Source organism: Bos grunniens, chromosome 26 (assembly GCF_055505025.1).
Source record: "Bos grunniens cultivar Pamir isolate PY7600 chromosome 26, Bosgru_T2T1.0, whole genome shotgun sequence".
Lineage (NCBI taxonomy): Eukaryota > Metazoa > Chordata > Mammalia > Artiodactyla > Bovidae > Bos > Bos grunniens.
Genome location: NC_141190.1, coordinates 50739901 through 50763683, shown reverse-complemented (window position 1 = coordinate 50763683; position 23783 = coordinate 50739901). Strand labels below are relative to the sequence as shown.

Here is a 23783-nt window from a genome sequence, read left to right as displayed (position 1 = left end):
TGCAGAATACATAAAGAATTATAATGAAATTTTTAAAAGATTAAGATACTTACATTTAGATTAACAGGCAAAATATATGAACCAACAACTCCCAGTAGAGGGAAAAACGGCCAATAAAGACATAAAAAGAGGACTTGATGGCACGGTGTATAAGTGCACAAACTGCAAGTCGCTCAGTCGTGTCTGACTCTTTGGGACCCCATGGACTATACAGTCCATGGCATTCTCCAGGCCAGAATGCTGGAGTGGGTAGCCTTTCCCTTCTCCAGGGGATCTTCCCAACTCAGGGATCGAACCCAGGTCTCCCACATTGCAGGCGGATTCTTTACCAGCTGATCCACAAGGGAAGCCCTTGTGGATAATCCACCTGCCAATGCGGGGGGCACAGGTTCTGTCTCTGATGGGGGATGATTCCACATGCCTCGGAGCAGCTGAGCCCATTCACTGCAACTCCTGAGCCCTAGAGCCAGCAAACTGCAAGCAGTGAGCTTGTGTGCCCCAACCACTGAGCCATGCACCCAGAGCCTGTACTCTGCGACGTAAGGAGCCACTGCAATAAGAAGCTCAGCCTCGCAACTAGAGAGGAGCCCCCACTCTGCGCTAGAGGAGGCCCTTGTGCATCAGCAAAGACCCAGAGCAGCCAACGCTCCATGAAACAAACAAACGAATACAGCCGTGTGTACTTGTCAAATAATTTATTTTTTAGGTTATACAAAGATGCTCCAGTTCACCAGTGAGCGGGGAAACACAGTTTTATCCAAATGAGACACCACTTCACCCTCACTCAGTTGGCAAAAATGAAGAGGTCAGGAAGCCCCCGTGTTCGTGCCTGGGGCTCATTCTGCCATCAGGGTGCCTGTCAGCCCTTGGGGCGTGTGGGAAGGCACCAGCTCTCCTGTGTTGGCTGGACTCCCACGTACAGTCACCCCACATTCCCCTCTGGAATCTCACAGAGATGCGTCAGGACAGGTGGGTGGAGATATTCACAGCAGCCTCCCCCACTTTAGCAAAACCTGGAAAGGACCCCAAAGGCCAAGACAGGAGAAAGCCATGAAATGAGCCAGCACTGGCTGCACACAATGAGAATAGGTCTTAGAAACAGCTTTTGGTGGAAAAAAAAGCAAATTCCAGGAGACCATAGAGTATGAAACTTTTTTTATACAAGGAAAACTAAATAAGTTGTAAATGTGAATAGTTGGATTCTAAAATGACAAAAACCAAGAGTCAGGTTGGCCCGTGATCTGAGCTGGGGGAGCAGGAGACGGGGCACGTGGCTGGTGTTGAGGGTTGGGCTGTGTCCCCCGATTGGAGCCCTGACCCCAGGACCTCAGACGTGACTTACATGGAGACAGGGTATTTAAAGAGGAGATGGGTGTTAAACATGGTCATGGAACGGCCCTTCTCCAGTGTTACTGTGTCCTTACAGGAAGAGGAGATCAGGACACAGTCACGCAGAGGGACGACCCGTGAGGACGCGGGAAGAAGTCTGCAAGCCAGGGAGGAGCCAGCTCTGCTCACTCCTTTATGTTGGACTTCCAGCCTCAGACTGTGAGAAGAAAAATCCCTGTCATTTAAGTGCCTGCTCTGCAGTCTTCGTTACCATGGCCCCAGGAACGAATGCAGTCAGAGGGTGGTGGGGGGGGGGTCCCTCCATCCAGGGTGGGGGTGCTGGTGAAGCGGGTGGCCCCCGGCTGCTGTTTTGCTGTTACCCATGTTGTGGGTGCCACTCTGTCTGCATTCTGTTCCAGGAGAGAAGGGGTGGGGGCAGGGCCGAGCATCTGCAGCCTGTCTACTTGTAAGGGGGGGCTGTCCTGACACCCCTTCTTGCCATCGCCTGGGCCTGGGGGTCATTCTTGGAGGTCGGCAGGGTCTTTCCCACACTCTGGCTGAACCTTGGGCAGTTACCTGCCTCCCAGGCCCTCTCTCCTTCACCTGTGGAGCAGGGTGGCCATAAGGGGCTTTGGAGGGCAGCTGTGAGTCCAGATCACGGTGAGAGGCAAGGGTGCTGCCCGAGGGGCCAGAAATGGGCAAGGGTGCGTCTGGTGCTGTGAGGAGATGGGGTCGTCACCCCAGTGTCAAGAGTAGGGAGGCCATGGCGGGCTGGGCACGGGCGGGTGGAGGGCCTGGACTCATGCCAACTGTGTCCCCTGCCCTCTGGCTGCCTGCCTCCTCCAGGCAGGTCTAAGGGGACACAAGAAGGTGGGGATCCCCCACAACGAGACATGAAAATACAGGTGATTTCTCCCCGGGGGCCTTTCCAGGGCCACGGACCCAGCAGGCTCACAATCTGATCAGAACTCGGCCATGACCATGATACCCGCTGGTCCCCAGTCTGTTTCTGACACCCCTGAGTGCTCTGTGCTGGCCTGCTGCTGCTGCTGCTGCTGCTAAGTCGCTTCAGTCATGTCCGACTCTTAGCGACCCCATGGACTGCAGCCTACCAGGCTCCTCTGTCCATGGGATTTTCCAAGCAAGAGTACTGGAGTGGGGTGCCATTGCAGACCCCTACTGTCACTGAGGTCTCATCTCCATGCCTGGCAGGCGCCTCTGTCCTGGGCGGGACCTGCCCAGCACCTGCAGTGAGCCACTCTCCGCTCCTGGCCCCAGCCCTCCCCCCAGTGCTGGGCACCCAGCTGAGGGGTGGCCAAGGCCCTCCGAAGCACATGCTGACTGGTGCCTGCAGAGACCTACCCTAGCCCGGAACTTGGAAGGCAAACACCCAGCTGCCCAGCGGAGATAAACCTCTCGTGTGTGCGCCTGCAGGTGCTCCCTGTCCAGGGCAGGTGGCCTCCCCCACTACAGACAATACTTTCCAGGGGCCTGAAAAGGGCCAGGCTTGGGCTGCAAGGCTTGCCTTAGCATCAGAGCTCCAAAAGGAGACAGAGATGGGAAGATTCACTTTGAAGAGAGGATGGGGGACAAGTACAGAAACCTAGATGGTGCAGAAAATTGGCTTGGCCATTTTAAAGATTTCAGGAGAAATTGTATAGAACCACCTCAGAAGCGAGGGTTTTCCCCCAGAATCCTTCCTCCCGACGTGGTCCTCACCCTTGACAAGCCAGCTTCGAGTACACATTCCTGTTCAAGGGGAGGGAAGTGTGGCCGTGAAGGGGGTGCTGAGGGCAGAGCATCAGGCGGCGGAGACCCTCTCAGGCCCTGACACTGGGTGGACTCTTCCCTGCTGAACTCTGGACTTCCTTGGAACAGAGAGCTCTTGATTTCTTCCAGTGTCTCCCTTTAGGAATGGAAACGTCTGTGCTATGCTTGTCCCACCACTGCATTTTGGAAGCAGATGACTTGCTTCTAGAGTCACAGGCCCACCAACGGAGAACTTTGCGTCAGGCTGGGCCAAGCCTTGAGTCTCACCCAGACCCGAGCACACGATGGGCCAAGCCTTGAGTCTCACCCAGACCCGAGCACACGATGGGCCAAGCCTTGAGTCTCACCCAGACCCGAGCACACGATGGGCCAAGCCTTGAGTCTCACCCAGACCCGAGTACACGAGGGGCCAAGCCTTGAGTCTCACCCAGACCCGAGTACACGAGAGGCCAAGCCTTGAGTCTCACCCAGACCCGAGTACACGATGGGTCTTGCACTTCTGAGCTGATGACATTCAGACGAGATTTTTGGACTCAGAGTTGAAGCTCTAATGGTGAGACTTTGTGGATGCTGGGATGTAGTGAATGTATTCCGCACGTGGGCTGGGCTTAGATTTGGGGACCAGGCAGTGGCCTGTATGACCTTATTTGGAAAGAGGGTAATTAAGTTAAAGATCCTGCATTAATGTGTTCATATGCTCAGTTGTGTCTGACTTTTCGACCCCATGGACTGTGGCCCGCCAGGCTCCTCTGTCCATGGGGTTTCCCAGGCAAGAATACTGGAGTGGGTTGCCATTTCCTTCTCCAGCGGATCTTTCCAACCCAGGGATCATATCAGTGTCTCTTGCGTTGGCAGGTGGATTTTTTACCACTAATACCACACAATTATCCTACATTAAGGTGAGTCCTAAGTCCTATAACAAATGTCCTTTTTTTTTTTTTAACAAAAAAAATTTATTTATTTGGCTGTGCTGGGTCTCTTCAGAGAAGGCAATGGCACCCTACTCCAGTACTCTTGCCTGGAAAATCCCATGGACAGAGGAGCCTGGTAGGCTGCGGTCCATGGAGTCGCTAAGAGTTGGATACGACTGAGCGACTTCACTTTCACTTTTTACTTTCATGCATTGGAGAAGGAAATGGCAACCCACTCCAGTGTTCTTGCCTGAATCCCAGGGACAGGGGAGCCTGGTGGGCTGCCGTCTATGGGGTCGCAAAGAGTTGGACACGACTGAAGCGACTTAGCAGCAGCAGCAGCAGCAGCAGCTGGGTCTCTTGGCTGCGGCATGTGGGATCTAGTTTCCTGACCAGGGATCGAACCTGGGCCCTCTGCATTGAGATTGCAGAGACTTAGCCACTGGACCGCCAGGGAAGTCCCACAAATGTCCTTGTAAGGGAAGAAAAGGGGAGAAGACACAGGTGAAAAGGTGACGTGACGGTGGAGGTAGAGCTTGGAATGATGCCTCTGCGGATCGTGAGATGCCAGCAGCCGCCAGGAGCTAGAAGAGTCGTCTCAGGGCCTCCAGAGGGGACCGCCCTGCTGACACCTTGATTTCTGGCTTCTGGGCTCCAGAACCAGAGAAAACACCTTTGCGCTGTTTTCGCCCACGAGTCTGTAGTCCTTTGTCCCAGCAGCTGGTACACTGGGTGTCTGACGAGGTTAAGCGCTGACTGTGCTGATGCCTGGTACCATGACAACAGCGGGGAAGGATTCCTCCCAGAGGCTGTGGGGCCTGTTCTCCGCGGTGCATTTTCCTCTCCTGGTTCTTGCTCTCTTGAGTCACAGAAGCCGGGCAGCCCTATGACCTCGAGAGTCAGTACGGTCACCAGGCAACCCAGTCACCCAGCACTCGGTCCCCACATCCTTGCTTCCACATGGCCTTTGTCCCGCGTCCCACCAGGGCTCAGTCTGATGGCCCTGTGGTCAGGGATGACCTGGTTTTCTACTTCCTGCTGCGAAGGGGACTCATGGATTCCCCACATGTGTGAGCAACTCCGACTGGAACCCTATTTGGGCTTGCTTCCTGTTTCCTGGGGTCCGTTCTGGTATGTCCCCAGCAGGAAACCGTGCATTCAAACTGAGCCATCTGAGGCGAGCTTAATAACAGGGACTATTTACAAAGGTGCAGGCAGCGTGTTAATTTCAGAATCAGGCTGTAAGACAAGGTACACATGAGAATGGGAGACTGCTAACAACCACATCCTCTCAGGAAGCACAGCTTTCTGGATGAATTATAGGCTGATGCACATTTATGCTAGGGTTTCAGGAGCTGAGCCGTGAGTATAAATCAGACTCCTGCTGCTCTGCACAGGCCCTGTCTAAGCGGGCCCCAGCCGTCCCCCAGAGGCACTGGCCACTTTCTGTCCTTGCACACTAACTCATTTCAATCTCAGGGGCAGTGTCCTCACAGCTCCTGGGCCCCAGGCCTTCACCAGGTCACCAGCTGGGACCCCTGCGGGCCATCCCAGCTGCGGTGGTCCCGTGACCACGCGCTGCCCAGGATCCGGTGCGGGTGCTCCACGGGCGGGCTGACGGGGACACGTTTCTCTGGTGACTGCGCCACCCATAATCTCCTGTCACTGGCACAGCGTGGAGAGGACCCTGTCCTCACCCCGCCCACCTTCCTGTTCAGCGTGGGGAACTCGCCTCCCTGGGGTTGAACTCAAGGTAGGATGCACCGCCACCTTATGCTGTGGCAAGTGCACCCCCAAACCTCAGTGACTTCCCACAGGGGCCGAGTTCTCCCTTGTTCTGCTCATCCACTGCTGGTTGGAAGGTGGTCCCCCAGTGATCCGGACTCCTTCCGAGCCAAGGGGCGTGTGCGGCCAGTCTGGACACTGGCCCTAAAGTGTGGCTCAGAAGTGACCCAGATCACCTCTGCTCACCTTGCATTGTTGGTCAATCAGCCCACACTGGTCAAGGGGCTCCACGGAATTTCAAAGGTGGAGTCGGGGACAGGCCTAGTCCTACCGCGGAGGGAGGAACAGCCAAGACTGAGAGACACAACCTGCGGGGGTAGGGGTGCGGCGCGGGGCGGCTCCAGGGCCAGTGTGGCTGAAGGGTGTCCACGGAGGAACGGGGGGCCCTGGGCAGGGGGCGGGGGCAGAGATTCGCAGGTCCTCGCGTCCTGGCTTGCAGGTCGGGTGGGTGGTCTGCCCTCATCCAGGGGCAGCAGAGGCCTTTCGGGACTTCCTGGGGAAGGAACCTAAGGAGGCGAAGGCTTCCAAAAGTCAAAGTCAGAGAACTCAACAAAAGCAAGCCCTCAGTGACCAAGTGTCAAGCACGCAGGGCTGGGTGGTACCGGGAGCCATCTCCGTAGGCCGTCTGCTGTGCTTTACCGGCGAGGTCTCTCCTGGCCCTGCGATGGGGGTGCGGGGAGGTCAAACCGAGCCTCGACAGCCCTACTCCTCGCGCAATATGCCGCACATGGCTCCCGGGCCGGCCCGAGGCGCAGATATGCTCCGGGAGCTTCTCGTCCCGACCCGTGCCCGGCCGGCCGCACTGAGAGCCCGACCGGAGGGAGACCCAACCACAGCGACCCAACCAGGGGATCCGAGGGCGCGGGCGCAGGTGCTCAGCGTCGCCTCGACCCCGAGCGCGCCCGTGCTTGCGTGTGCGCGCGAGCTCGCCGCGGGGTCTGGGCCGGCCGCGCGGGGAGGGGCTCCCGCCTCGGGCCCGCTCCCGCCGCGCCCCTCTTTCCCTGCGGCCCTGGTGCAGCCGCAGCGTTGAATCGGCCCCGGACGTGGGGCCGCAAGGCGGTGATCTGGCCTTGGCCTCCGCACAGCCGTTTCCCGCTGCCCCTTCGCGGGTCCCGCGCGCGGCCTCGCCAAACTCAGAACCTCAGGATGAGGTTTAAGGTGCCCCGGGTCGGGCGGCAGTAGCTCGCGGGCCGCCTTTATCCACCAAGCCCAGAGGGACCCCTTTCTTGTCTCCTGTCTGTGCCGCCGCGGCGCTGTGAGCGGCACCCGCCCCTGCGTGGTGGGCGGCGGGTACCCAGGGCAGCTGGAGGGCTCTCGCTCAGGCCCCGCCCCGCCCCGCCCCGACCCGCCCCCGACCCGCTCTAGCCCCGCCCCTAACTGGCACCGCCCCCGGCTCCTGCCTGCCGGCCCCCGCCCCCGGCCCTCGCTCCGCCCCGGATCCTGCCTGTCGGCCCCGTCCCCTCACTAGCTCCGCCTCCGGCTCCGCCTTCCGGCCCCGCCCCCCCCCCCGCACTAGCTCCGCCCCGGCTCCTGCCTGACGGCCCCGCCCCTGGTCCTCGCCCCGCCCCGGCTCCTGCCTCCCGGCTCCGCCCCCGCGCTAGCTCCGCCCCGCGCTAGCTCCGCCCCGCGCTAGCTCCGCCCCGCGCTAGCTCCGCCCCGCGCTAGCTCCGCCCCGCGCTAGCTCCGCCCCGCGCTAGCTCCGCCCCGCGCTAGCTCCGCCCCGGCCCCTGTCTGCCGGCCCCGCCCCGGCCCCGCCCCCGGCCCTCGCAGTCGGCTGAGCTGACCGGGCTGCCGGGACCCGGGAGCGCCGAGCTCGGGGCGCAAGGCGGGCACTGCCTGTCTTTCCCGCTCCCGCTCCCCGCCCGCCGGGCGGGCCATGCCCCGGACTCCGGCCGCGGTGCGCACTCCGGTCCGGCCATGAGGAGCGGCGCCGAGCGCAGGGGCAGCAGCGCCGCGGCGCCCCCCGGCTCGCCGCCCCTCGGCCGCGGGCGCCTCGCCGGCCCCGACGCGCCCCCGGCCCCGCCGCCGCCCACCTCCGGCCAGCCTCGAGCCCGGGACTCCAGCGATGCCCGCGCGCAGCCGCGCCCCCTGTTTCAGTGGAGCAAGTGGAAGAAGAGGATGGGGTCCTCCATGTCGGCGGCCGCAGCGCGGAGGCCGGTGTTTGACGACAAGGAGGACGGTGAGAAGGGCCGCGCGGCTGGGACCTGGGGAGCGCAGTGGGGCCCGCGCCGCCGGGGAGCCCGCGCGCTCTCGCAGGGGGGCTGCTGCGGGAGGGTTTCCGTGCCTCGGGGCACCAAGGTTCCCGGGGCGGGAAGACGTTCCGGGGCGTCTCGGTTTCCGAGGAAACTCGCGGACGGTGCCTGCGGTGCCCACGCGCGTCCCCCGTGTCCGGCCGCGGCGCGGCGGGCGGAGCAGGCCCTCCAGCCGCGGGGAGTGAGGGTCGGTGGACCCCACTGCAGCCAGGGCGCTGTGTCTGCGTTTTCCTTTACTGTGCGGTGCGCGCACTCGGTTGCCCCTCTGCACCTGAGGGGTGCCCAGTTCGCCAAGGGAGACACCCGACCACAGGTGGCGCGGGGGCCCGGCCCTCGGAGTTCTCAGGGCCGGCGACCGCGCAGCGTGGCTCCGGGCGTGCCCACCTTTGCACTCAGATGTGTGGTGGAGGCTTGCCTCTGTGCGAAAAGCTTCCCTTCTGGGAACTAGTTTGCCCTGAGTTCTCCCTGCAGGTAAGGCTGGTGACCTGGAGGTGGGCGCCAGTGGGAAGCAGGAGACCGAGGCAGGCCTGTGGGAAAGCCTCCCTGAGCCCTGCTGGGCACAGGGCTTTTCCCTTAGCACCCCCGGGGGAGGTGGCAGTGCTCGCCCCTGAGCACTGTGACACTTCCACAGGCAAGCATGCAGCTCTTCTCTCAGATGTCATGCAGATAAGTTCAATGCTATAAGATGACACATTTGATTTTTTTTGACATTTTCTTAAAATAGTAAAATATGCATTTTTCATTTGTAGGCAGCCTGCAGCAGGTAGGATGGATCTTTTATAATTTTAGAGCACAGCTTAGCCAAGGAGCCCAAGCTATTTATTTCTGATAAATAATTTAAGCATTATAGGAAATTACAATACTATGACCTAAGGCCAGTGTTGGAGAATGTGCAGCCTGGCGGCAGTCCTCACAGAGGGAAGGGGAGCCTGCTGCCTGGCAGGGTGGGGGAGGTCTGGAGGAAGCTGGGTTCCAATGAGCCCGGTCATGGTCAGCGGAGAGGGGGCCTAGGTGTCTGGACATGATCAAGGGGCGAGGCCTTCAGGACCGATCACACCCGCACAGTGTATTCTGGGGAGACCTGTCTTTGTGTTCTGAACTTTAGGGCACAACTTACCGCTGGGGATGTTTCATATGTTGCATGTCTTTGAGTGTAAACATTCTAAGTGTAGAAAGCCCAGGGTGAATTAGGAAGGAATCAGGAAGCGACTGCATCCAGCTCTGGCTGTAGGGGCAGGATCAGAAGACGCCTGAGAAATACATCTGATTTCAGGACCCGCGGGTGTCGGCCCAGAGCCGGCCCTCTCTCATGTCTTTGCATTTTGCTGTCCAAGGCAGAAAATGCAGGCAGAGAGGCATTGATGTAGCCCAGTGGCTGCCTTCAGCTTCGAACAGTAGAATTTTACTACCTGTTCAGAGGGTTAGGTTTCAGAATCCAAGGAACATTAGAGGCAAAAAGAGCACAGAATGCATCTGTGGTTCTTGAATCCGATTTGGGAATTATTTCACACCTTCTCCCCCCTCCGCCGTCCCCATTCGCCTGAAGCAGGACAGCAGAGGTGCCGGCTATTCCGGGCTTGTGCAGGTGGGAGCTGGCTTCGGCAACAGGTGCACGCTCTTCAGCACACGTGCCTGTCAGTCACTCGCCCACCCCTGGGTTCGGTGGCCAGGTCTCCAAACTGAACACCTCAGGATGAGACTTAGCTGGGCTTTGATGAGATTAGAGGGCAAGACTGACCCTGGGTCTGGTCGCCGTGGATGCGATCCTGGGGGCGGCCACTTTATTCCAGTTTGATTCTGTCTTTGTGCCATCGTCAGGGTGCACACGGCTTGGGGATCACAGTACGTGTTTGCAAAGAAAATGTGTGCAGCTCTTGGCCTGAAGGCTGTGGGTTTGTTTACATGGAAAGAGCAGGCTTTGGAAAGGAGGAGGGCCGGTCTTCCAGGAGGGCAAGGCTGCACCCCACCTTTCTCTGAGGGCGGGCAGCTGTCCTCCCCGGACAAGGTCCCACACTTCTCAGCCCCGTGGCGGGTGAGCCAAAAGAGGTAACAGGGCTGTGCTGAGGGCTTGCGTTTACTGGGACTGCCCGGTTGCCATGGTGATATGAGACCTTCTGATGAATTTTTTAGATTAAAACACCCAATTAGTGTATCAAATTTGGTATGCAGAGAAAAAGAAAAAAGAAAATAAGAGTGCAGTTTAACGGTGTGCCAGGTAGATGCCAACTGAAAAGCAGAATTGTGACTCGTCGGGCCTTGAAGGTCCCGTGTCCCCAAGGTGTCTGAGCCTGTGATCAGCCTGTGCTGGGCCATGTTCAGAGTCCTCTGGGCCTCCTCCTTGCACTGGGCCCTTTCCCTCTGCCCGCAGCCCCGCGCCTCTGCTTGTCCCACCCTCGTGGCTTCGGGAGCGCTTGATTCAGGGGTGGACCTTGCGGGGCCTGCAGTCTGCTGCTCTGCCCAGCCTGCCGTGTGCTGGTCAGACGCCCTCATCCCTCTTGTCTGGATGTCTTCCAGCACCTTCCCCAAGCAGCTGGGTGACAAGTAACCCGGGGTGGGGGGCACCTGCCCTTCTCGGCAGTCTGGCTCTTCTAAAGCCTAACATGGAATTAGGTTGCAAGTGGGGAACAACCGGCCGTCCGGGAGGTTTGCCTTCACCTGGAGACCTGGAACTAAAGCTCCACGGGGTGGCAGAGGGCCAGTCCTCGGCGTGCAGGGTGGGGTGGGCGGTAAGGTGGGACTTGGGGCTCCCGGAGTCTCGTAACCTTTTATGAAACTTATAAAACCTTTCTTAAATTATAGAGGGATTAAAGTGTACAAATTTCTGAAAAGTTTAGACTTCCCTAAAATTGTCCTAAATAGGAAAACCGAGGCTTTGGTAACTTTAGCCCAGAAAGGCCTCTGAGCTACGCCTGCCCCAGCCCCTCCCTAGAATGCACTCACACGTCAGTCGTGTAGAGACACACTTTATGGCTTCGGTGCAGAAATGGGATCGTGCTCCATTTATGGTTTTGTCTAAACCTGCTGTTTTTACTTAGCGAGGTGTTGTGACGTCTCGTCGATCTAAAGGATCCCTTGTTGGCTAAATTTCCAAGGGCTGTTCTTAGTCCTGTGAACTAGACTCAAAGGATGCTCTTAAAAACTGTGGGTGCCTCCCTGCCCCCAAATCCAGGTTGGATTTGTTGGGGGTGGGGCTGGGGGATGCTGGAGCTCAGGGATCAATATGTAAACAACTCAGCAGCGAGTGTTCTTGTGTGTTCATCGTGGTGCACTCGACATTGTTTCCTTAGGGCACGTTCCTGGGGATGACATTGCTGAGTCAGGAGTACACACGGAAGGCAGCTTGCTGCATCCGCCAACTCCCTGGGGACGAGCCATCCTGGGACATGCCGCTGTCCCGGGTGCTTGTTACACGGTGGTGACCCAATGGGCGTGGCTGCGGCAGGTGCGGCGTGCCCGGAGAAATGAGGAGGTGGGGAGTCTGGTGTTGGACGAGGAAGCATGACTGTGGTGAACGTGGAGGGCGGGAGGAGAGGGGAGGAGGGAGGAGAGGGGAGGAGGACGCCCTCGTCTCCCCTCCCTGCCTCTGGGTGCTGGTGACGGCCTTGCTGTTTGACCACCTGAGAGCCTGCATCACTGCTTTGCTCCCTGCTAAGGTTGGCCATCTTTTTCTGTCCATGTTTACATTCTGCTTTCCTGAGTCGCCAGCGCCTAGCCCTGCCCTGATGAGAGATGCTTGTTCAATCCCTGGGTCGGGAAGCAGCCCACTGCAGTGTTCTTGCCTGGAGAATCCCATGCACAGAAGAGGCGGCGGGCAGCAGTCCATGGGGTCTCCGTGGGCACGACTGAAGCGACTTTGCGCGCCACACGCACCCCTGCACCTGGCCTCCCGCTGGGCTGTTGGCTGCCCTGTGCTTCCCACGGTTCCCAGGATGGAAGGGCCGCGGGGTCGTTCATCTTTCTGTGCTGCTAGTTTTTTTTTCCCCCACGTGCATCCACTTAATTTTTGTGCGGTCAGATTCATCAAGACCCTCCTTCCTGGCGGATTTCCGCCTCCGTGTCCGGTCACGCCGTACGTGATGCTCCCTCCTTCCTGGCGGCTTTCCGCCTCCGTGTCTGGTCACGCCCTACGTGATGCTCGTTCAGTCAAAACCCTGCACTTTCTTCTAGTGCTTCTGTGGTTTCACTTTTTCGTTGCGACTTTTGGTCATTTTGGACTCACACTGGACACAGTAAGAAGGGCTTTTCCTCCCGCGGGCCCTGTACGTGCTTAGACTGGGCACATTCATTGCCTGTTTTTGTTGAATTGTGAACAAGATCTTTGCACCCGTCACGTTCCATGCTGGTTGGTGCTGGTATGAAGGAGAACTTAACTTTCAAAGATGTCTGTCCTGAGTGTGGTTTTCTGCGGAGGCTCCTCATGGCTCTTGAGTTGATTTTCCCAGACTTCTTGGTTGGTTGGTCGACTCACCTGCCAAGAACGACTCGGTGACTGGAAGGTGTGTGTGCCAACCCTCCCTTGCTGTGTGCCCAGAGCTGGGGGCAGCGGAGTGCACAGTGCTGAGCGCGGGGGCCGGCCCGGTGGTTCTGAAGTGTCAGTCCGGCCCTGTCACTGAGTCCTCGTCCAGCGGCGCGTGGACCTGACTTACAATAGGTGCCTCTCCCTTCCCTCCCGACCCTGGGGAGCGGGGCTGGCCGGGGCGGGGGCAGCTCTCTGTGAGGCCCAGGCTGATGGCGGTTCACCCCCTCCCCCACAACGCGGGGGCCTTGGTGGCAGAAATGCAGTGGCTGCAGAGCCTGGGGTCCTCTACCAGCCAGCGGGGGTCCCCGGCTCCCCGGTGCAGGGCCGGGTGTCCCGGGGGCTGTGGGGCAGCCCTGAGCTTGACGTGTTTGCGAGGCTGACGAGGCTGGTCCGGGATGGACCGGGGACTCGCTGTCCTGCTTTTTATGTAACAAATGTCAGCTCTGAGTGTCTATCCATCTGGCTGTGTGTTTTAAAATGCTAAAAATAAGTTGATTTTCTTTTAAACATTTAACCACCCGTCTTTCCAGTTGAGGAGGGCTGCAAGGATGCACGGGAGGTGAGCCTTGTCTGGGGCTGCTCTCTGAGGATGAGCCCTCCCGAGGCCCCAGGTCGGTCGGAGGGAGGCAAGGCGTTTATTCGGAGCAGGGTCGGGGCGGCTCGGAGGAGCTTCCCAAACTGCCAGGGCCCCCAGTCCCTGGGACCCTGTGAAAGTGCAGATGCTGGTTTGTCGGGCCTCGGGTGGGGCCTCGGGTTCTGTATTTCCATCCAACATCCCACCCACCCCGGGGAGGGCAGCGGCGCTAGGCGCAGAGGGGACCCGCTCTGGGTGGGGGGCTTGGTAAGGACAGTGTGGGGGGCGGGGACCGGGGGCGTGGTCCCTGGGCAGCAGCCCCGAGGCACAGGGGCACCAGGGTGCTGCCTGCCCGGCGCTCCGTGGGGCGATGCCGTTGGCCACGGGCGGTACCTCGTCTGCACGCGGGCCGGCTCTCCCTCGTCTGCGCGCGGGCCGGCTCTCCCTCGTCTGCGCGCGGGCCGGCTCTCCCTGCCGAGGGGTCTCTTCAGTTTTGCTCTTATTTCCGTGTTGCTCTTTTTCTCTGCCGACCTCGTGGGCACACGCACTTGGAACAGCAGTGGTGCTTTGGGTCCTGCATTTGCAGCCGATGCCACAGCCTGAACTTCTTCCTTCCCTGATGAGCACTCAGCCTCCGCCGACTCCCAGCCAGCCTGGGGGAGGCGTGTTGCCAGAGGCGGGTGGCTCAGGGCTGCGCCCACCCCCGGCCACTGTGTCCTCTCGTCCTGGCTGCTCTGACGGCCCAGTCCTGCCCGCCTGCCACCCCCAGCCCAGTGGTTCCCCACTCAGGGTCTGTGCCCCGTGGCCTTGGGCCAGATTCCCCTTTGGGTGGGATGCTCAGAACCAGATTTGGTGTTTGTTCTTCTGACGTCACGTTTCCTGTCCAATCAGAGTTTTCCTCCTTGTGTGCTTCTCAGTCCCTGCCTTGCTCTGCCGTCTCTGGATAAATCTATGGAGAGGGAAGACTTTGGTGACCAGCATCTCTACTAGGTGGCAAGAGTCCAGTGGACACTGGACCTCGCTGCTTCCTCTAGCCCTGTCCCTGCTTCCCCGGGGCGGGGGGAGGTGGTCACCCGTCACCCTCTCTAGACCTCTGTCCCGCCCCAGGGGGTGGACGCACGCTGACCGGCGCCCTGGAGGCCACAGTGGGCTCCTCTCTCTTCCCTAAACGCTGGCTGTGGCCAGCATGCAGAATTACTTTAATGCTCAGAATCTGAGACAATTGGGGAGAAGCTACAATTAATAAAATCATTGTTATTTTTAAAAACCAGGATGCCTGCTTCATCAAAAGCTATTTTCTCATTGACCTGAAATCTCTTATTTAGAAACCAGGGTGCTGGGCAAGATCAGCGTGCCCCACCCAGCCCCTAGGTCACTCCCCCCACCGCCCACCCTCCACACCCCCGGGTGACTGAGTGTGTGGTGGCCTCCAGCACTTGGCCGGCGCAGGCCCCGCAGAGTCGATGCCGTGCAAACCCGGCTTGCTGTTATTTACATCCTGCAGCCAAGGAGATGGTGTGGGTGGGCGTCCGTGTCGCCCCCAATTTATTGAAAATAGCCAAGCGCTTCCTGTTTCTGGGGTGTAGACGCGCTCTGTCTCCACTCGCCAGGCGGGACCTGTCGCTGACACCCGGGGCGTGCCACGCCGTGTGCTCGGGTCTGGAGTCTGCTGGGCTTCTCAGACACGAGTCCCCACTTCCTGCTCCCGCCCTGCGGGGTCCGTGGTGCTGGGTGCTGCTTCCCAGCCTCCTGCCTCAGACTCGGGCCTCGGGCCCTGGGAGCCAGGAGCGGGATCTTGGCCCCGGCCGCGCACCCCAGGACGGTCTGTTATCCGCGTGTGTGCGTGCTCAGTCGCTTCAGTCGTGTCCCACTCCGTGCGACCCACGCACTGTAGCCCACCAGGCTCCTCCGTCCATGGGATTCTCCAGGCACGGATACTGGAGTGAATTGCCATGCCCTCCTCCAGGGGCTCTTCCCAGCTGAGGGATCAAACCCGCCTCTCTTACGTCTCCTGCACTGGCAGGAGGGCTCTTTACCACGAGCGCCCCCGGGCAGCCTGTTTGCTCTTTGTGTCTGGTGGTAAACAACCCCCAGACTCAGTGACTTAGCAACAATATTTATACTGTGTTTCCTGATTCTGCGGCTGGGAATCTGGGCGGGTCACCTGCTCCACGTGACATCCGTGGAGCTGGGAAAACCTGCTGGCCTCCCCATCACGGCCCCCTGGGCAGCTCAGTCGCCCGGGGCTGGTGGCAGGCTCAGCGGGAGTAGTGTCGCTGGTGGGGGGTGGCCCCTGGGGTCTCAGCTCCTGTGGGGCGGCTGCCCCGTCAGTTATCTGTGACCACGTACCGCGTTGCCCCCAGACAGAAACGGAGCGGCTGGACGCAGCGACATCAGTGCGTCTTTTTGGGAGCTGGCCGCTCGGGTGGCCCTGATTGGGGCTGCGCTGGGCTGTGGGGGCCACGCACGTGTGCATCGTCCTCGAGTCCCCTGTTTCCTTTTTATTCTTTGTGTCAAGGTCATCTTGTGCCTGTGAAGTCCTCTTTTAGCTCCTTAGGCAGACAGCACGGGGCTGAGAGGAGGGCAGAGGGAGAGGGGCACAGAGGAGGCAGATGGGAGGGGTGAAGAGTCACGAGCTGAAGGAAGGGTGGACCCAGCGCCCATGTCGGTGCCCGGCTTGTGCCCATGGCGTGGCCCTGCCTGGCGTTGGCCCGGAGGGGCAGGTGGGCAGCTGTGAGGGTGGTGGCCGCCCTCCGGGACAGGACGCTGAGCAGGGGGCCTGGGCGCTTTTTCTGGTGGAACTCGAGTCGGACGGGGGTCCTGGGCCGTGTGGGGCCCGCAGCACTCAGAGCTGCAGACAGGAAGCGGCTTGGTCCCCGCAGAGCCCCAAAGCTGGACCTAGTACAGACCCTGGGGGTGGGCGGGGCGAGGGGGAAGGGAGTGAGAGTTTGGGGCCAACGCCTGCTGTCCCCCGTCAAGCATGACCGACCTCACTACATCTACTCAGCCACGGAGTGCCGCGGACCCGCTCCAGCCCGGAGACGCGCCCCAGTTTGGGTGATAGATGATGCAGCTGGCCATCCAGCCGCAGATGCTGCTGCTGGGTGATCTTTTATTCCTTTTAGCTTTTTATTATATAACGAAAGGTGACAAAGTATTAAGAAATTCGGTGTCTTATGTAATCTCAGCGCTAAGACAACCATTGGTGCCTTCTCACACCCCCTTCCAGTCCATACTTGGACACTCACGGAATATATGTGACTTTTAAAGTAAACTTTATTTAGGACATTTTTAGCTTCACAGAAAATTTACAGAAAAGTCGTGAAGGTGGCGCAGAGGGTTCTTACATATCCTGCACCTCATTCCCCTGATGTTAATGTTAACATAGTACATTTGTCACGACCAGGGAGCCAGCAGGGAGACGATGCTGTACTAGTGAGGGCTCTCTAGACAAACACCAGACAAATAGAATAATAACGTGTGTGTGTGTGTGTAAACGAACATTTTTGTTGTTCTGTCCCTTAGTCGTGTCGGATTCTTTGTGACCCTGTGGACTGCACCACGCCAGGCTTCCCTGTCCTTCACTATCTCCCAGAACTTGCTCAAATTCATGTCCATCAAGTCGGTGATGCCATCCAACCATCTCATCCTCTGTCGTCCCTTTTTCCTCCTGCCTTCAATCTTTCCCAGCATCAGGGTCTTTTCCAGTGAGTCAGCTCTTCACATCAGGTGGCCAAAGTATTAGAGCTCCAGCTTCAGCATCCATTCTTCCAATGAATATTCAGGACTGATTTCCTTTAGGATGGACTGGTTGGATCTCCTTGCAGTCCAAGGGACTCTCAAGAGTCTTCTCCAACACCAGACTTCAAAAACATCAATTCTTCGGTGCTCAGGCTTCTTTATGGTCCAATTCTCACATCCGTACATGACTACTGGAAAAACCATAGCTTTGATTATACAGACCTTTGTTGGCAAAGTGATGTGGCTACTTTTAAATACGCTTCCCAGGTTTGTCATAGCTCTTCTTCCAAAGAGTGTCTTCAAGTGCCCACCCCCATCAGGGAAGGCCGCCTCCTCTGCTGAGTCCCTGGTTCAACTGCTCGTCTTGCCCAGAAGCTCCCTCCAGAACAGGCGCAGAACAGTTACCTGGGTGCTCCGGGCCAGTCAGCGTGACACGTGAGATGATCCACCGTAACTCTGAGAAATACTGAAGTCATGGTTTATTCAGATTTGCTGTTTTTTTTACCAAACATTCTTTTTCTGTTCCGTGGTCCCATCCAGGATCCACATGACATCTTCCTGTCCGTCTTTAGGCCCCTGTGAGCTGAGTCAGTTTCTCAGACTGCGCTTGTTTTGATGACCTTGACAGTTTTGGGTCTTTGGGAGGAAGACTACGGGAGAAACGCTCTTTTCGTCACGTCCTGTTGAGGGTGCAGATGCTCAGCTGGGCTTACTGCTGCTGACGTTGGCCTTGACCGCCTGGCCGAGGTCGTGTCTGTCAGGCGTCTTCACCGTCGGGGCCTCCGTCCCCCGTCCACACTGTGCCATCCCCGTGGGGCAGGAGGCTGGGGTCTGCCTCCTCTAAGAGAAGGTATCTACATGAAATCACTTGGGATTCTTTGGCACAGAAGCTTTGTGTGTTCTTCCGCTTGCTTTGTGGTTCAGTCATTCACTTGAGCCCTTGCAGACTCATGGATCTCTGTTCTGTGCTTTGCATTGCAATCCGAGCTCTCGTGTTTGACTTACTTTCTGCTCGGGTTGGCCAGCTCCGGCCATCAGAAGCTTCCCAGCTGGCTCCTGGCCCTTTGGGCCTGCTGCCCTCACTGTTTGCTGTCTTTGCTTCTTTCTGAGCACTTCCTTACTTTTTGTGACTAGAACATGCTCCAGACTCATTGTGTATTCCCCAACCCAACCCTAGAATCAGCCAGTTCTCCCAGGAGCCCAGGTCCTTCTTCTGGGTAGGGTGTCAGAAACCAAGATCTGGGCGCTGGGGGTGCTCACCCTTCCTGGGAGATAATGACCTTTTAAAGCACAGAGCTGTACCCAGCGCACCGCTCAGCCTCAGGCCCAGACTCTCGACCTTCAGGAAGTCTGCACAGGCCCAGTGCAGGTCCCTGCCTGTCCCCTCCTAACCCAGGGCCCCTCCACCCGCACTGGGGCATGCCTGTCTGTCTCCAGGCCTGCAGGCAGGCCTGTCCATGGTCCCAGCTCTGGGTGGGGGCAGTGACCTGCAGGTCTGGCTCTGGGGAGCCCAGAGCTGTGCCTGAGCTGCGCCCTGTGCCCCGTTCACGTTTCATAACTGTTGGCACGCGATGGCACAGGCTCCCAGGGGTGGCTGGGCATGAACCAGGCGTTTTTGTGTCCCCAGGGTGGAGATTGATGCCAGGCATCCAGAAGACAGTCTCTGTGCATCTCGGGAGAGTAAACAGCCTGCTTCCTGCTCCTGTGTGGAGAGCTTCCCTTGGTGCCCTGTCCCCGCTCGTTTGTTCCCCGTTATCAGCAGAACTCCTGAGGGCGCTGGTCCGCGTGGGCGCCTGTCCCCTCACCTGCAGGCCAGGATTTGTCCCTCGGCCTCCAAGCCCTCGTGAAGCCCTCCTGCACGGGGGCAGGGCTGACGCCCAGTTCTCGTGTCTCCATCTGGACCCCCCAGCTTCCTTCTCTCCCAGGACGCCCCTGCGCGCCTCGGCCTCGCCTCCTGCCGCCCTGGTGACTCCGGAGCGCTGGGCTCCTGCCCCCTCCTTTCCTTTCCTGCTTTGCTCATGCAGACGGTCTCACAGATTCAAATACCATCCGTATGCCATGCCTCCCAAGTATCCCTCCAGCCAGGACCTTGCCTCCCACACTCCAGGCTTCTCTGCCCAGGCTCCGTCTCGTGTGTCACACGTGTGTCCTGTAACACGTGCACACCGCACCCCTGCAGTCTCCCTCCTCACTGACTTCATCCTTCCAAGTGCCCTGTGGCCCCTCCACACTGGACACGCCCCCTCCCAGCCTGGACCTCACGTGGCACCTTGGTTCTGCCTTCCAGAGACTGACTGCCCGCGTCCCCGCCGCCCCACGTGCCCCGAGCTCCCCTCCCTGCCCTCCATCCCGAGGTAGCAGCCAGGCTCACCAACACCAGCACCTGCTTCGGGGCCCCAGGGCTGAGAACTTGCAGGGTACCCAGGCATAGCCTGGGGTTCTGGGGTTAACCTGTGTGTGCATGTGAGCATCAGCGTGGGTGGGAATGTGTGCGCCTGGGGTGTGCACGCTGTAGCCGGGCTCACAGGTACTGTCCTGGCTGTCCCCCCTGTGGACCCCCGTCCTCCATGTGGACTCCCTGGCCTCCCCGTGGACTCCCTGTCCCCCCTGTGGACCCCTGTCCCCCCTGTGGACCCCAGCCCCCCTGTGGACCCCTGTCCCTGTGGAGGTGCAGGTGCCACGGGGCTGGCTCCCTGGGGTGGGCAGCTCTCCTGGCAGCTATCTCCCTGCTTGTTGAAGATGCTGCGACGTGGTTGCGGCCCATGAGGTTCTCCCTCGGAAGGACCCCGGGGTCGGCTGCAGGGGAGCCTGGGCTGTTGAGCGAGGCCTGGGGTTTGGGGGGGAGGCAAGGCCCATGCCTGATCTGTGTGCGGGCTCTGCCTCTCTTCTCTGCTGGGACGGCAGGGGCCAGGGACCCGTGATCCCCCCACTGCCGGCGTCCGGCTCACGGGGGCTGCAGCCGAGGAATGGCCATCTCGGGCACACAGGTGGACCTGGAGCCCACTCGGGCCGTGCCTGCCAGCTCCAAGGCTGGGGGCTCCGTGCAGAGCGGCAGGTGAGGTCAGAGCCATGGGGCGCTGTGCCGCAGGCTGGGGGGGCTGGGTTTGCTCAGCACAGCTTACCTGGGGGTCGATCACTTCCCAGGGCATGGGCGTGTCTTGCCTGCCCTCTCCCTGGGCTGACCCTTGTCTTCAGGCCCTGGGGGTGCGGCCTTGGACTGAGCATCATGGGCTGAGACGGTGAGGGGACGGTGGTCACCTGGGGCCGGGGTGGGCCTGGCCTTGGACTCATGCGGGTGTGTCCAATGGAATCTCAAGAAACCTTTACAGAACAAACTTAAGTAGTTTTAATTTAAAAAAAAAAAAGAAGCAATGCTCTGGAGAGCGTAGGTTCGCTCGTGTGCGGATCCTGTTAATTGAAAGGTTCAGGAGGTTGTTAATTACTCTTTTATCAGCAGCATCTTCTCTCCCAAAGGCACTCACGTTCCGTCTTGTCAGTGCACAAGCGACGTGCCCCTGCCCAGGGCACCGACCTCAGAGTGGGTGGGTGCCTCTGCCCTGGGCCTCAGGTGCGGTGTGCATGCGTCTCAGCCGGTTTCCCCGCGTCCTTGGCGGCCAGTCTGGTCCTGTGCTGGGAGGGGGAGCCAGTCTGCGTTTCAGGTCATTCCCTTCTGTCCTCAGTGGTCATTCTGGGAAAGGAGACGCTTTTAATCTGGGGGAGTCCAGCTTCTCTCTCATTCCTCCCTTTAGGGTTTGTTCCCTCTGTGTCCTGTCTAGAGCATAGTTACCTAACTCGTGGTCATAAAGACTGTTTTTCCTTTCTTCTAGAGCTTTTATGGTTTTACTGTTATTTTTTTCTTTTGTACAAAAAACACATATCATTCCCCCATCACAAAATCGAGTGGCTGAATTACAGGAACGAAACCAGATCAAAGACACAAAAAGAGAAACTCACCACTCATACTGAAACCTACCAGACTCTTGGAGTGGAAACGAGCTTGTCTCTACTAGAGCTTAATTCCATTGCTTTTGACTCCAGTGCTCTTCGACAATGGCCAGGGTTTTCCGTATTTTCCCACCAGTCTTTCCCAAAGGAAACTCATTCCAGATTCTCACCTTTTCCACTGAGGTCTTAAAAGGGAAACGGAGTTCCAGTTCATACAGTGGTCTCTGGTAACCTCAGTTCTTTAATGTGATCACTTTCAAATTTACAGGATGGACGTGGAAATACTTTTACTCCGCTGTAGTGATTCCATTGTTCACGCTCCACTGCAGGTTGGTGTTTATGTGGCTCAGACGCCAGGGCCAGGGCTCGGCCTCTCTGCTCCTTCTCCTGCCTTCCTCCCTCCGCCGTCCTCTCCTTCCTTCTCTCCCCTCCTCCTCCTCTGCGGTCTGATGTCTGTGTGATCCAGCACCGCTTGCTGAGATGATCATCCTTTCCCCAGGAGTGTTCCCTGGCATCTTTCTGGAACTTGAACTCATGGGCCTCTTCCTGGCTCTCTTCTGCTCCGTTGATCTCTTTGTCTGTCTTTACGCCGATGCCACAGCGTGCTGATTATTGTAGCTTTACAATGTGGCTGAAAGCAGATGTGTTTGCTCTCCAACTTTGTTCTTTTTCCAGATTGTTTTGACTATGCTAGATTCTTTGCCTTCCTCTGTAAATTTTAGAATCAGTTTATCAGCTCCTAAAGTAAGCTAAGATTTTGGTTGGGATTCCATGAAACTTGATCACTTAAAAAAGGACAGACTTCTTAACATTTAGCGTTTTCCAGTCCAGGAACGTGGCACTTCACACATTTATTCTGGTCTTTAATTTCTGTCAGCATGGCTTCATAGTTTTCACCGTGCAGGGGTTGCAGGCATATTTTGTGTTTTCTAAAAATAAATTGTTGCATCCTGACTGTATCCCATCGCCCTGTGCAGCATACCTACTCTGATATCTTGTCTGTAGATTTCATAGGGTTTTCTATGTTGCTTGTGAACGAAGACAGATTTACCAACTTTATGCCTTTTCACACTGTCTAGACATCTAGCACAATGTCGATTAGAGGAGCCAGGAGCTGGCTTCCTTGTCTTTTTCGTGATCTTAGAGGGAGAGCGTCCACTATTTCACTGTTAAGTACAATGTCAGCTGAGCTTTTTCAAAGACCACTTATCAGACCAAGGAAGTTTCCTTCTCTTCGTACTCTGATGAGTTTTTGTTTTAAAGTCATTAATGGTTGTTGGATTTTGCAAAATGCCTTTTGTATCTGTGGAGATAACTCCTTTATTCTGCCAACGAGGTAAATTGCACTGAGTGACTTTTGAACAAGAATCAGTCTCACGTTATTAGGTTTGTGTTTAGATATTGCTGAATTCAATTTGCTGGTATTTTGAGGCGAGCCGAGCGGCTCAGTGGTAAAAAAATAAATCCGCCTGCCAATGCGGGGGCAGGAGCTGCAGGAGACTCAGGTTCAATTCGTGGGTCGAGAAGATCCCCTGGAGTTGGAAATGCCAACCCCTTCCAGTATTCCTGCCTGGAGAATCCTGTGGACAGAGGAGCCTGGGGGCTACAGTCCGTGGGGTCGCAGAGAGTCGGCCACGACTGATGGACCGAGCGCCCGTGCGGCGTATGATTTTCATTATACTCACGGGGAATATTGGCCGGGAGTCTCCCTCCTTGTGGTGTCTCTGGCAGGTTCACGCCAGCCTCATAAGGTGGGTTGGAGGTATTCCCTCCTCCTCCGTTTCCTGTAAAGTCTGTGCGACCTTGCTGTCACTTCTCCGTTAAACCTTTGCTAAAGGTCACCGGCGAAGCCGCTGAGCCTGGAGCTTTCTTTGTGGGGAAGCTTTAAGGACAAATTCGATTTCTTTGATAGCTAGGGCGTATTCAGACTTCCCGCTCCTCCTCATGCTCGCTTTCAAGGGGTGGAAATCGCCCCTTGCGTAAAGTACTTGTTTTCCTTCAGAGGCTGTAGTGATGCCTCTCCTTTACCCGTCACGTCAGCGTTTCACGGTTTCTCCCCCTTTCTGTCAGTCGCCACGAGGAACGAGAAGCCTCCAGTCCTGTGGCTGGTCTGTGTCTTCCGTCCCTTCTGCTGGTTTTGCTCCGTGTGTGTGTCTGGCTTAGGCTGCGTACGCGTTTGGTGCTGCTGTGTCTCTTTGGATGACTTGAACCTTTATCCTATGACACGTCTGATGATGTTCCTTGGCTCCAAGTCTACCTTGATGTTAATGTGGCCACCTGGTTTCTTTGATTGGTTCGTCTGTGAGCAGCCGTTTCCTCCCTTAACCTGTTGCCTCTGTACCTTTAAGGAGGAAGCAGTTTCTTTATAAATAGCACTTGGTTGACTCTGGCTTTTTAAATCCAGTCTGGAGATGCCTGCTTTTTAGAAGGAATGTTCATCCATTTACTTGAATGTAATTGTCAATATATTTAAGTCTAAAATCTTGCCATTTTCACTACTTTTCTATTTGCTATCCCCATCAATTAATTGTTTATCATCGATCTCCTGGGTTATGGGCTTCTCTGGTGGTGCTCCTGCTGATGAAGGAGATGTGGGTTTGATGCCTGGGTCAGAAAGATCCCCTGGAGGAGGGCATGACAACCCACTCCAGTCTTCTTGCCTGGAGAATCCCATGGACAGAGGAGCCTGGCGGGAGCCAGTCCATAGGGTTGCACAGAGTTGGACGCGTCTGAGCGACTTCGCAGAGCTCGCCATCTCCTGTTAGAACAGAAGCCGCTTGAGGGGAGGGGCACTGTTGCCTGAGAACGTTCCCCTGGTCTTGGGGAGGGACGGCTCAGGGCTGCAGCCCTTGCTTGGGCTGTTGGCCTGGATGGGAGAGGCCTGGGTGGTCTCAGGGTCTGCACGGGTGGCAGGGCCCAGCCCGCCCCCCGCCCCCCCACCCCCCGCGTGGCTCACC

General features: G+C 57.7%; 1 protein-coding gene across 3 annotated transcripts in view; it reads left to right on the top strand.

Annotated features, from left to right (window-relative positions):
• The first annotated feature begins 7552 nt into the window (after nt 1–7552).
• The window catches only part of STK32C (serine/threonine kinase 32C), a 71093-nt gene continuing 54862 nt past the window's right edge, over nt 7553–23783 (top strand). The window contains exon 1 of one of the 3 annotated variants that reach the window (XM_086378225.1): nt 7553–7974. In XM_086378225.1, the coding sequence (XP_086234351.1) occupies nt 7713–7974 (262 nt within the window). In that variant the 5' untranslated portion in view covers nt 7553–7712. The remainder of the gene's footprint in view (nt 7975–23783) is intronic. The other 2 variants (XR_015155460.1, XR_015155461.1) reach the window with 2 other exon arrangements.